Source organism: Aricia agestis, chromosome 16, assembly GCF_905147365.1.
Source record: "Aricia agestis chromosome 16, ilAriAges1.1, whole genome shotgun sequence".
Classification (NCBI taxonomy): Eukaryota; Metazoa; Arthropoda; class Insecta; order Lepidoptera; family Lycaenidae; genus Aricia; species Aricia agestis.
The window spans coordinates 7,801,754-7,816,540 of NC_056421.1; the positions used below are offsets into that span (position 1 = coordinate 7,801,754).

The 14,787-nt window shown below is 35.6% G+C and overlaps 1 protein-coding gene across 2 annotated transcripts in view; it reads right to left on the reverse strand.

Moving 5' to 3' along the window:
• Nucleotides 1–1,415: 1,415 nt before the first annotated feature.
• The window catches only part of LOC121734596 (semaphorin-2A-like), a 394,143-nt gene continuing 380,771 nt past the window's right edge, over nucleotides 1,416–14,787 (reverse strand). For both annotated transcript variants that reach the window (XM_042125178.1, XM_042125177.1), the window contains 6 exons: nucleotides 14,546–14,646; nucleotides 13,879–14,051; nucleotides 9,539–9,730; nucleotides 7,698–7,835; nucleotides 6,526–6,634; nucleotides 1,416–4,499 (listed from right to left, as the gene is read on the reverse strand). In XM_042125178.1, coding sequence (XP_041981112.1) covers nucleotides 4,443–4,499; nucleotides 6,526–6,634; nucleotides 7,698–7,835; nucleotides 9,539–9,730; nucleotides 13,879–14,051; nucleotides 14,546–14,646 — 770 coding nt within the window. In that variant the 3' untranslated portion in view covers nucleotides 1,416–4,442. The remainder of the gene's footprint in view (nucleotides 4,500–6,525; nucleotides 6,635–7,697; nucleotides 7,836–9,538; nucleotides 9,731–13,878; nucleotides 14,052–14,545; nucleotides 14,647–14,787) is intronic.

Sequence of the window (14,787 nt, forward strand, 5' to 3'; positions counted from 1 at the left end):
TAGTAATATAGCTGTGATAAAGTGATTAGGAGGCTGAGTTTTTAAATATCGGTTTTTGTTTGCGTTTGTGTGGTCCATTTGCACTAAATATTAATCTCTCGTTAAATAGGAGTAACCAAAAAGGTGAGCATTATTTTTAAATAAGGTTTGGTGAACATTGGGTTAAGCTTGACTTTTGCAAGTGAACGTTAAATGACAACGTCCAACTATTTAATGTTTTTTATTTAATAAGTTGAACTAGTTTGTCAATCGTGAACTCCTTGAAAAATCATACATCTCAAATAATATTTTCACTCATGGGCGTACCCAGGTTCTGGGCTGGGGGGGGGGGGGGGGGGGGGGCAAATTACCCAGGTTCTGGGCCAGGGGGGTGCAAATTACGCAGATTCTGGGCCAGGGGGCCAGGGGGGCCAAATCAGATTTTTTATAAGCTAGGTGTTTATAAAGAATAAAAAATTAATAATTTTTAGTTGTATTGCAAATAAATGGCAAATTCGTTATTTTTATAGATGAAAGTACTAGATAATATACTTAGTAGGAACGTCAACATGACCATGTTTTCACTACTTTGTTATTTCGTGAAACTTTTTGAAAAAGGGACTAAAAAAAGGAATTAAAATTTTACTTTCAACTCACTGCCGTTGAACTATTATTATTAATAATGAATAGTCTTGATAAATATTTTATACCTTAGTATGACGATACGCAGTAATTTTGGACTTAATAATATTTTGAACGTTGAATATTTTAGTTTTATCAAGAGTAAGTATCAAATCTGTATCGAAAGTTTAAAATTTTAAAATTAAAATCGACGTACTGTAGTTTTAGGGTTCGAAAACGAAACGCAAGCGATGCAAGATACATTTTATAGATTTAATATATAAAATCTTATTCTACATTGAAATGTAACTTATATAGTAGTAACATGTGAAATTTACAGTGCCATTTAAATAGTACAGACGATAGTATTTAGCTATAGTTATTGCGAAAGACCTTCCCCAGAGCGGGGACTCTTTTATTATCACTAAATTTAAGTACAATACTTAGGTAATACATAATTTAATAAACGACGAAGCTCAGATATTTATATCTAGGATTAAGACTATCTCGACCACCTATGTACACAATGATATGAGTTTGAAAACATAGTTGGCTTGAAATGTGAAGCATACAGTCGCCGGAAACTCAGCAATAGCTTGTTATGAGATTTGTGACAATTCGGTCAAATACATTTTGATAATAATTGATTTAATGCCGTTAAAAATTTAAAACTTGTGATATTTTAAAACACTTTTTGTTAGTTTTAAAATTTAAAATCTGGAAGACTTGACATGTATCTAATGCGGTAAAATTCTCATAAATAATTAAAAAAATATTGTTTTTTTTTAAATAACTGGGCGAAAATGTTTCTGGATTAAATAACATTATTGATGTACAGCTTATGTATAAAGCTGTCAGTTGATTGTTTATCATTTGATTCATGTTAGAAATCTTTAATTATGATCACACAAAGCCTTACACTGAAATAAATTGTTACAATTATCGAGCTTCAAATAAACGTTTCAAATCTACAGGATTTTGACTGTAAAGATAAATTCTACTAATATTATGGCCGGCTTAAACGTGTTCAAACAACCGAAAGTGCGATACATCTGATCCTAATACTTCTGTTTCAATAAATCTATATAAAATATACTTTTTTTATATAAAATGCGAATAATTCGAAGAATCGGATAGATAAGTGATTCGAATGGTCTTGTACGTATAATGGTATAACTTAGGCCCGACGGGCGCCGCACAAGTCCATGTGTATAATACAAGCTCCTATAGTAAAATGATATGAAGTTGAACTAAGTTACAGTAGGTACAGGGTGATACGTGAAATGGACTTAACTACGGACACATGACCCAATTTTGTACAAAAATATGCGAAATATCCTCTAAAACACTGGCTACTCTAATATAATATTTATATATTCGAATTCTATACATATAAAATCTCGTATGCGTAGACAGACGGAATTTTTACCGAGCTTTTAAAAGTTTTTCATCAAAGGAACTTCACTATTGATAGGCGAATAGTTTCGATATAAAAATACGTAGGCTCGACTATTAAAATTGAAAAAGAAAATCGTAATATTTTCTAGTTTTTAGGAATATCTAGTAGTTAATTTTTAGGAAAAATATATCACTAGCGACCGCTTCCGATCCTGAATTCCGCATATCTAGCATACAATGTAATGAGCAAGCATTTTGAATGTAGTATAGTTAAATTATTGCTGCTTTGAGTATCATTTACTATATCATTGTAAACAACCGTTTAAAAAAGTACTATCAGAGAATTTGGTCCAAACAGATAGGGACCTACGCAATTTGGTCAGGTTATGTAGAGATCAGAGAAAACACGACCAACATTGAATTTATATAACCGACCAAATAGCATTGGTTCGCCTATGAATAATCAATTTCTCTGATAGTACAAATCAAGTTACATTAAATAGACAACCCTATAAAAAGGTTATTCTTTTGTTAGTTTTACAATAATTTGTAAAAATCTGGTGTTAAAAAGTTTTGGTACTATTTCATTTATTTTCGTTTTGGAACGTGCTCTATGCACTTGATATACGTAAAAATATGTTTTATTTCTTTTTTATCTGTAAACATGAAATCTCTACAACATTCAGGTTACAACATGGCAGTGGTAAATCGAAAAAAAAGTGTACAAAATTTTATACAATCAACCCATTTTTCAGTTTCACAAATTTTTAAATGCATTACATGTTTTTACAAACACTTAAAATATCTAAATGAATTTCATATATCACAGGCTTAAATTATATTTTTTACGTTAAGGGACGTGCATTCTATACGTACACTTACAGTAGAAACAGAAATTAGGTAACTATTTACACAAAGAGAGCCTGTAGTCAAGACCTTTTCTTTATCGCTATTTAATAAAATCGCCGATCGAAATAAGATAGACGAGTCGAATGTCAACGTCACAATAACCGACGCCTATGTCAACTCCATACATTTATTAGGCGATTTTATAACAAAGCGAAAAGAAAAGGTTTTGGCCAAAGAGCCAGGGGAAAAATAATGAGGCGAACCCTCCCACAACCTCGAGACTCGCAGTGGCGTATTCTCTCCACTCATTAGGCGACGTATCTTGATCACTAACAAACTTAATTACGTTGAAATTATATATTCTAAATAAATTGTTTTCGTTCTGCTTTGTTTTGAGGTTTTATGTATAACGACAGGGGACTTAGGCAAACTTTTATTCGAAAATTTCGATAGCGAAGATGGAAGTGTATGAGTTTTGACATAACGCGTCGCTATGTGACATGACGTTTGTAATGCCTTATGTCAAATCATACAAAATTTTCAAATGCACTTTGTTTGAGTTCTCCGGATCGATCTAAATTTTATATTAAACAAGTCGTTATGTTTATCCCTTAGACAAATATCAACAAAAATATCGATTCATATTTCAATCTTGAATCGATATTTTTGTCAACCCTAACACACTGCACCCTCCAAATCCTCGACACAATTTGCAGGGTGTTAAATGCGCCCCACTTCGTTTTACCGCGGGTAAATAAAAATTTAAATTCGTTTACACCGCGACAGACAGAAATATGTAAATTTTATCGACGTCATTTAAGATTTCACATTTACGCCGATAAAATTTTAATTTTACCGATAGATTTTTTTAAACCTCATAACATTACAGAGCAATCACCAAACTAAATACAGTCACAATTGTTTATTTAAATAAATACTCTTAAATACAACAGCGAAGCGAGGGTAGACGCCAATCTCCACACATCCAATGAAGCGTAGGCAAGCGATTATCGGATTTAGAGTCTTTTAAATTTAGAATCACCTTCTCATGTTGCCGTATCACTATATGGGCACTAGAGCTTCATGGAGACTAGGAACGGGGGATCCTTAAACACTAGGATCCTTCAAACACAAGGATCTTTAGACTTAGGGCCCGTATAAACCGCTCTCATACTCCTATGCAATGTCTTGGCTGCGCTCCAGCGTCTTAAGATGGTCTTTAATTATAATATGTAGCACTTAAGTCAAGGTTTGATCACACTCAAGAAACAGCCTCTCAAGTTGTTCTCACAGATACGCCACTTATAGGTACGGTACTAAAGTTTATTTATTAAAACAGGATCTCAAGAATCATCTTAAGTATTGCGGTAGGAGCGGTTTAGAACGGGCCTAGAATGTTCGATCCTCCGGAAACACTAGGATCTATTTCTTTAGATTCGGGAGACACTAGAAGCCTACCCTGGGATACCAGGGTCCCAGGATCCTTAGGAGATCAAGTTGAAGTATTTGAGGGCGGTCGACACGTAGGGTATCGGTATGGCGCCGGCGTAGTAGTTGACGGATTGAAACATGAGATAGGCGATGTTTAGAAGCTATCACACGATCTCGTTCGGATGGCTGTTCTGATTAGAGTCGTTGAGGCGCGCGCATTGCTGGAACAATATAATGATTATTAAAATATTTATGAGTAATGTTTTACATAGTTTTATGTAAAGGCTCTGGCAGGGCCAAGACTCCCGCTATGATTGAAAGGCTGTCTGCTTAGGGTCAAATCAGACCGCAACGCGACGCGTAGATGCATTTATAAATCTATGCATCTACGCGTGGCGTTGCGGTCTGAATTGACTCAGGGTTGATTCAGACCGCAACGCGACGCGTAGATCCATTTCCAAATTAGTATGGATTTGACAGATTCGCAAGACGTCTGACGCAATTGAAATCTGTCAAATCCATACAAATTTAGAAATGCATCTACCTACGCGTCGCGTTGCGGTCTGAGTTGACCTAACCTATCAAGCCCCATAAGGGTACCGGTGACCACGACAACAATATAATAACAATAGATTTCTAAGAATCCGCGATCGGAGGATTAATCGACATCGACACACGTAATCACCGGTATCAGACAGCTTGCAAGCGCCGCTAAATAGCGCGCGCATAGATACGTTTGAAACACGTATCAAACACGCGCGTTGTGGTTATTTGTTTGGTACTTGACTATTTTGAAGCTTATTTTAAAATGGTTGAGCAAAAAAATGATGATAATACCTAATATACTCAATGAAAAAAGTTTAACCGAATATAGTAAAGTGAACAGACATAGTTTTGTGGTCAAATTAATTATTCATTTTCAGAATATTCTAAAATGTTCTAGAGCTAGGAACAGCTGAACTAGCGTAGGTGCAAAGTTTAGTAATTAATTAACCTTTAGGGCACTAAAAACTAGATTTAGTTTAGGTACAGTCGTAAAATAACTGTTGGCACAGTCCGACCCTTTGCGGGCGGTGCCTTTACAAAGGTCAATGTTTAATCAGAGCCTTCCGAGCAACTCTGTGTAAACGTTATTATAACTGTCACAGATGTACAAACTGCTTCTAGTTTTTGTTTAGTTCCGCCCACTCTGTATAAATAAAATATACTACATATTTTGTAATCTATACATATTATAAAACAAAGTCGCTTTTACTCCCTTATGTCCCTTTGTTCCCTTTTATCTTTAAAACTACGCAACGGATTTTGATGATTCTTTCAGTATTAGATAGCCCATTTATCGAGGAAGGTTATAGGCTATATTTTATTACGTTAAGACTAACAGGAGCGAAGAAATAGAGGAAAATGTGGAAAAAACGGGGAAAATTATTTGAAAGGGCTAAGTTGAACGCGCTAATCTCAGGAACTACTGGTCCGATTTGAAAAATTGTTTCAGTGTTAGATAGCCCATTTATTGAGGAAGGCTATAGGCTATATTTTATTATGCTAAGACTAATAGGATAATGTGGAAAAAACGAGGGGAAATTATTTGAAAGGGCTTATCTCGCGAACTACTGGAGCAATTTTTATTTTCGTTGTCTGGTACCCGTAACACAAGTCCTTCAGGTACTTAGCACGGGGCCAGATTGACGTGGTGTGAAGCGTCCATAGATATTATTATTATTTTTTATGTTATTTGGCACCGATAAGAAGTAGACCACGTGAAAGATCATAGGCTATCGATTTTAATCTTTTTTTTCAGTGGCTATATATTTTATACCTGTGCGACGCCGGGGCGGGTCGCTAGTTTAAAAACACATTTTTGTAAAAATATTTTACAGTGCAGAAATTGTGCTCGTAATCCACTCAGGCGTTTCGATAAATGAGCTGAGAAGCTAAGAGGTGTGAAATAATGTAGGACTATGTAACAAATAATAACATCCCGACATCTCCACAACATTTATTACAGTTCCTCGAAGCTCACGCAAAGAACAGGTATGACATTAATTTAGAATTCGGCGACATTACCAAGGTAAGAGCACCTTTACAAACTTTTTTAATTTACAACTCCACAAGTCGCGTCGTTTTTATTAAATTTTTAAAGTGATTCGAATTTCGTCCGCGCTGGGATAAATTGTTATTCGATAATATTTGTTTACCGCGCACTTGTTATTCGTATCGCGTTACGAAATATTGAATTTTATTTACCTCCTGTTTCCTCTCCCAAGTCTTCATGGCTGTTTTGTACTTTTCGAACTCGTGACACCAATTCGAATAAATCTTTTGGTACTCGTTGCTTTTCTCGGGAGGCGAGCATCTGAAAAATAATCTCAATTACAAACTTGTTTCATAAAACACGTGATGTATTTTTTAATGTTTTAATTTTGATTCATGACCTTTGCGTAGGTGCCAAAGTGGGAGTAGGGTTGAAATCAAAGATGATATAGGAGGTATCCTATACCATACAGATTTACAAATACACTTAACAAAGTATTACATTACGTACTAAATGACGTATACCGTTATTATAAGGAGCATAATGCTTTGTAGTTTGTAGGTACAAATGATCACGTTGAAAGTGCCAAAAAAGATTTGAAGCCTGTTTCACTACTTCCTGATAAGTACCGGATAGGCTATCCACAACTTATTTGAGAGATGCTACATACTTTTTTTTGTCAAGTTAAGTTGCGGATAGCCGATCCGGCACTTATCATGTAGTGGTGAAACAGGCCCTTATTATATAAGCTTCAAAAACCTAACTTTATATACACAGCTTAAAACATACTGATACGAGAAGTATTACAATATAGTTATTACAATTGGATTGCCTGGGTTGAAATAATTAACACACAACTATTTGATTTTAAGCTATTTGATTAGACATTTACTATGTTCTATCTGGAACTCGCCTATAGTCCAGTGAAATGAACTGGTCCATACATCTGTATAGCCCAGTTCATTTCTCTAGACTATGTTGTAAGAAAGCCGTACCTATAAGCAATCATACGGACATATAAAATAACCAGGTTTTACAGCTGCAGTGGTAGTAGAAGATTGTATCAATTGAGCGGATTCAAGAGCTTTAATATCTTCGAGGAATTATGTTGTTTACCTGTGTATCAACATCCGTCCGTACTAATATTATAAATGCGAAAGTGTGTCTGTCTGTCTGTTACCTTTTCACGCCCAAACCGCTGAACCGATATTGCTGAAATTTGGCGTGGAGATAATTTGTGTACCGGAAAGGACATAGGATACTTTTTATCCCGGAAAAATGTACGGTTCCCGCGCGATAAACGAATTTTGGCGCAACGGAGTTGCGGGCGTCATAAAGTTGCTTCTATAAGAGCAATACTTTTATAAATCAATTGTAAAGTTACCTGTGTATATCGACAGTGATGTTGTAGGAGCAGAGCAGGGACCCGCCGAGCCAGCAGTCGTAGCGGCCCGCGTCGGCCTCCGTCACCGAGATTATCAGCAGCCCGTGTTCTGAAGTCTCGATATACTTCTCCGGTTTGCTGCAGAGAGAACATAGTTAGATATATCTGAAGAATAGTTTGCAAAAGAGGAACACATTGATTGTATTTAGAGACCCTTCTCTGGTAATTATTTGTGATGTTATAATATTATAAAACTTTGAAAGTTCTTATGCTCTGCGCGAAACGACACTTATATACATTCAATTTCTTGTGGATCCAAGTGGGAACTACGGATGTAGATCCGTAAATATTCGTTAGTGCTACGCGACACTGTATTATACTCGTAGGAGTATAATACAGTGTCGCGTAGCACTAACGTAGACCTAAGACAGCCTACGACGTAGCCTGCCAATGACGTAGCATGCTTACGACGTAGCCTACTTACGACGTAGCCAGCTTACGACGTAGCCTGCTTACGACGTAGCCTGCTTACGACGTAGCTCACCTACGGGCTACGACATGGCCTGTCTACGACGCGACGTCCTACTTTGGTTATAATTTCATCGATAAAATCGGTCACCAACTGTCAAATGAACATTGTTATTTATTTATCGGATTCATTTATTCTTAAAATGTCGAATATTATACAGTCCACATTTGCATGTAACATTATCGATTTTAATGCCAATCACTAATTAAAGATATTGTAATGTTTGTTAATTTCCGCCTCAAGAATATTCGAGGTCGGTCATAATTACGCTGTCAACAGAAACGACTTTCCATTAAAGTGTTGGCATTCGCTTGACGCGTACTAAATAAAATCGGTTTCTTCAAATTGTTAAAAAGTGTTGTCGGAAAAGAACATCGATTGTCGACATTTGAATATCTCAAATTTTTTTAAATTTTCCTATCGTCTATTAGACAAAATTGATTGAATCCTCCTAAAAGTTTATCCCTAAGTTTAACAATAATAGCAATTAATAAAACTACAACGGGAATATTGTTATGATAAATTATAGTTAATAGTTAAGGTGTATTATTAGGATTGCAATGACCTAAAATTAATGTTAACTTAAATTTTCACGACTTTGACATTTAATTAAACTTTTGTTACAAATGTTTTGTTTAAAATCGTACCATCGATAATGTCGATAAGCTGAAATGATTCCGAATTCATTGAACGCAACAAATCACGAGCAGGAAGCTTATGCGATTATCGATATTAAATCGATTACGTAAAGCAAATATTATAGTTTCGAGTACACACCGATCATCCCTACCCGAGCCTCCCTTTGTGTTTTAATTACGGCACGATAGCGGTGTATTTGGAAACATTTTAATTAATGTGTGTTCCGTTCTAATATTTACGAAATAATTGTTCTTTGATCTCTTTTATTTTATCGTTCGCATTGTTTCGGTAAAGGAGTTATGATATATTTTATGGCTCTCGGTATTTATGGTTGAATAAATTTGGTTTAAAATTTTACTGTTTGATTACTTTGTGCGGGAATACAATTGTGCTCGTAGCATTAGATAACGCTCGCTTCTCGTAATACCGGTATTTTAGCTTTTAAGAGATATTGTTGTTATTTGTGTTAGCTTACAAAATATATCGATATCGTACTCCACATTGCACAACACTATCGATAACTTATCTTGACTTTTTTTCGTGTTTGAGAGCTGCTACTTTCACAGTGAACTCACTACAAGGAACACGTACACACCCTAAAGTATTATCACTTATTTTAGTTACACACTGTATATACAAGAATTGCTCGTTTAAAGATATAAGATTTACTTACTTAAAAGTGATAGGATGTCGTCCCTTCTCCTTGGAGTAGTGGTACCAGCTGACCATGCGTGGTGCCAGCACTTCTGGCATCTTGACGAAGCTGCCAAGGTGAAGGCTCTGGCCCCAGGTGGCAGACACGCTCTTCCTGGCAATGGACGAGTCGCAAATATCCGCAGTTTCGTTTGCCACGTCTTGAATTAGCCTGTAAAAGAATTTGAATTTAGAATCTGGGATGCGAGGGATCTATGACATATTTCTTTTCATTTTGATCCGTTCTATGAGCAGTTTTACGACACCCGATCCGATATTGATATCGGATGGTGTGTCGATAATCAAGAAGAACAAGTAGAATATTTTGTAATAAATAAATATCAATCTTTTACATTATATCGCTAATGTAAAACCTGATATTTATTTCCAGTAACAGATCAGAAATTGTAAAAATGTTCTTTAAATTACAAAAATTATGCATTATTTACATTAATAGAAAAAAGAAATATGAGAGGAAAACGCTTCTTTATAGTGAGGTTTCCCGTTATTATTTCTCTGTGCGCACACAGTGTTCAGTTACAAAGGGAACTAAGTCAGATAAGCTATTCTTGTTAATTAAGAAACTTACTGTACAATATTATTTTATGTTCAAACTTTACCTGGGGCCATATTTCAAAGTTCATTTAATTCTTTACTGGATTCCAACATATTATGAAATAAATATTATGAAATAATAGTACACATCCATTTGACACCAATAATTTTAAAATATACATAGTTGCCCGCAACAATGTCGCATCGAATTTCCTTTATCGCGCAGGAATCGTATATTTTCAGGGTGACCAACTATAACGTACGTCGTATCCAGGGACTCAAAGTGTCTCATACCGAAATTCATCAAAATCGGTTCGGCGGTTTATGTCAGAAGAGGTAAGACATATATACTCTCGCATTTATAATATACGAGCTTTTGCCCGCGGCTTCGCTCGCGTTAATAAGTATTATTATATACAAACTTTCATCCCCTATTTTAACCCTTTGGAGGTGGAATTGATCAAAATCCTTTCTTAGCGGATGCCTACGTCATAACATCTACCTGCATGCCAAATTTCAGCCCGATCCGTCCAGTGGTTTGGGCTGTGCGTTGATAAATCACCATGTCAGTCAGTCACCTTTGAGTTTTATATATAAAGAAGAATGGATTAAAAACTTTATCGCGTGGCTTATAAGCATTTGCGTAATAAAACCTAATATCTTCCTAGAAAATAATATAATATAGAATAATATGCTGTCTACACTCGGTAGCCATAAACTATTCACATCGCATGTGTCTGGAAGTGTCTGATTAGCTAATGGTATGTATCGCGTTACGGCTGACATGCAATGTCTACGGTATGCAATCCACAATTATTTCATATGCATGAATGCTTTATTGGTTTTCACGCAGAAACTGTAAAAAGGTTCAAGACCCCTGGAAGCGTTAGCGAAGCATTTTTAAATGAGCAATTCAAATTTGGATCAGGCAAACGTCGCGAGGTGTTGCAAAACATTTTTAAATATCTAAGTTTGTAACCCGATATCGCAAGCGGCAAGTCTGTCAACTCGCTATCTTCTAATTCAGTACAGTAAATAAAATTGAGTTTTGAACGGGTTATTTAAAAATGTATCGCTTCGCCTTGCGACACGGACTTTGCAATGTGACCTGCCCCTTATTCTGCGTTTCAATTCGCCAAGTTTTGGTTTTATTTCAATTTTTATTGCATATTTTAGATTGTATTTATACCCCCTTACTAATAAACGTTGTATAAGCTTTGAATAGTTATACAGTGTTTTGTTCCTGTCACACAAGTGACATTTTTAATTAGATTGAAGAAGACAAAACACTGTATTACTATTCAAAGCTTATACAGCGTTTATTAGTAAGGGGGTTAGTGTTTAGATTGTCATTTTAAATTTAATATTGTATTAATTGATTAAACTTCTTTCCTGTTTTTATTACTAATTCTATTGAAACTTCAGATTGTTGGGCTTGTGCTATATTTGAAACCCCGATGTAGAAATTATACCTATCTATATAAGTTCTTTGTTAAACGTTAGATAAGCTTGCCTTTGTGTCTAGAATCCTTTGTATACTTATCTTTGAAGGTGTTATTTATTACAAAAGTATAGGATATGGTAATATAAGAATCGCATCTAGGTGAAACGTGGTTTACTAAAGTGACTTTTTACGTTTCCAATAATGTGTTTGGAAAATCAGATACATTCTTTATTTTCTTTTGAAAAGAATTTATGTGAGGCCTAGACAGTAGACAGGCTTAAAATGTATAATTTCTGGATCTATACTTTAGTTATTTGTTGTTTTTTTTATATTTTATGAAATAAAAAGATAGAAGTATGGGTTAGGCATAGAATAATCTAGGACTAAGTAGTGTCGCCCAAAGGTGGAATCTAATATTGTATTAACAAGAATTCTTTTATTACCTATCTCATTTTTTTTTCTAATACACAATGGCCTTTGAAACAAATTAAATCTTAGTTTTTTCAGCCTAATGAAACGAGCTTTTCGTTGACTTCTTTCTAATTAAACTTTTGTCCTCCGATAGGTGAAAGTCGTGAGGTCAGGTTCACTAGGAGCAAAGACCTCAAACAATTATCATTTATAATGGGATGGCTATTAAATAATTAAAATAAAAGCATTTTGGCCACGCAGTCGAGCGGTGGTCATTTTGCATAGATTATTAAATATGTTGGTAATTTTTATACGTATGTAGATACTGCAACAATAAGAGCTATAATATAGTACATAAGGGCTTCCACACACAACTGCGAATTCGTGTGAATTCGTATTGCAATGTAATTTTTTTATTATGAGTTTTGTCACAGATATTTGCGATGCAATGCGAAGCCCTAAGATATCTTTGTGCCGACTACACAAAATTCCATTCTATAAAATCTCTTATACCTAATTATGAAATCACGGTAGTTGTGTCTGGTAGGTACCATTGAAGAAATAGATTTCTAGGCAGTTGACGGACCTATGTCGTTTGGTCGGCTTTTGTCAATATTGTATCGGTCGGATGAGTTTGACTTAACTCGACCAAATTACATTAGGTCCTCCATCTGCCTAGGAATCAACTTCTCTGATAGTAGATATAATATCTAATCTGTAGACTAGGGAATAGACTACACAATACCCGTATAAAATTGATCACTTGATAGAAAGCGAGAAAATGATCGCGCCGCCAATAATATTATCTTGTAGTCTGCTAAGCTGTTACACGGACTATTCTGAGTTCAAAACAAAGACCGCATACTTGTACAAGGTTGGCCGCATACTCATTTCTCTCTTACACTTCCCTGCCCGTATTTACTTTACGGTTTGATACTTCTACGTCTTTGATATTATATTTATTTATTTATTTATTTAGGCACATCAACAATATAAACACTTACATTTTAGCCAACATTAAATAAATAAGAGCTAGTGTTTACATCACTTATAGATATGCACAATATTTTAGATAAATTCAATTAAACAATCAAGATTAAGTTAATAAGTAATAAACAATAATTTAGTAAGTCTACATAAAATTAAAAATTCAAAAGGACATGCAATTATTTTAAGAGTGATCTAATTATTATTATAATTTCATTAGAAAAATGTAAAAATGATTAAAAAAAATTAATAAAATATAATTGTAAAAAAGTAAAATTGATGTAAAAAATTGAATAAGTTACCAATAACATTAATAAAATAAAAATAATTCCAAAAATAAAATAATAGTCAAAATATTGATTTAAAATTATTGTAAAATAAATTGAAAATAATGTCAAAGTTATCATAAAATGAATTGCATTGATTAAAGTTTATTAAAGTTTATTGTCATTGTTTACATTTCTTGTCAATAGTTTTTTCTTAAACGACGTGCGTTGATCATAAAAAATATCTAAGTCTAATAGCTTATGCCAATCATTGTAAGTTTGAGGCAGTCTTACTAATGGGCTGTTTTTGCCTAGGTTAGTTTTGTATCTCGGTATATGGAACACACCAGTAGGATTACGACGGGATGATAGTTTGGGGACTGTGAAAGTTATTATTTCGAGAAATTCTTGGCATTACAGTCTGACGATAGCTGAATTTCCATGGATCTATCAGTAGTTTACCCATGCATGTACGGGTACCTCGCGCAGCGGACGCTAGGATCATACCGCCGCGCACATAACGCGCGCCGCAGCTGCTTAAACTTTCAATAGCTTACCCAGGCATGTACGGGTTTCTCGCGCAGCGGCGCGTCGTCGAGCATCGTACCACCGCCCACATAACGCGAGCCGCAGCTGCTTAAACTTTCAATAGCTTACCCAGGCATGTACTCCCGGCACACTCCGGCGTCTCTATCCCAGCCGCAGTACGGGTCCCTCGCGCAGCGCACGCAGGCATCGTACCGGCGCGCACATAACGCGAGCCGCAGCTGCAAAACGCGCGCGTCGGAGGCGGCGTACAGCGAGCCGTGAGTGCGGGAGAGAGCCATCGCCTGCGGAGAATTGGGTGTTAGAAATGCATACAGGCAAAGATAACTATGAAGTTATTTTTGTACTATGACAATTAAGCATAAGCGACTAGCAATTTTATTGCGCAATATGACGTACTGCATTTTCGGTTGATATTGAACATAGCGCGCCTTCAATCTAATTATCAAATAAACTATTCAATAAAATTGAAGCGTGATATTGACAATACATTTGATCGCCTTGGGGCCGCCTTAGAAACAACTGTATTATAGCTAATTTATATCTTTCTCAGACAACTGAGTGCTTAGTCAAAATACACTCGCCAGTTCCAATGGCAGTGTTAGATGTCAAAAATATATGGGATTTGATATAACGCATCGCAGGTGACTTAGGAGAACATTTTTTAAGGCAAAGTAAGTTAACTTTGAATAGAAATTGTGGCAACACTAACATCAATTCTGCCACAGCGACGTCCAAGCGCGGGCTAAATGCAATTCATTCGGGAGTCGGCACATACCTGAATGGGTTCGCCGGGAGTGACGTCGAAAATATCAAGTAAAGCCGACTGGCTGTCGCCGTTGCGAGTCCACTGCACGATTTTATGAATTTTCCCCTCATCTGTGACAGACAAACGTACAGGTTAGAGTTATATAAATAGCACTATTTTGGATACTTTTAAATAATAATATTTTATATAACGGGGACTCAAAGTATCTCTATACTCTCGATTCCCGCGTTGGAAACATGTTATTTCCAAGT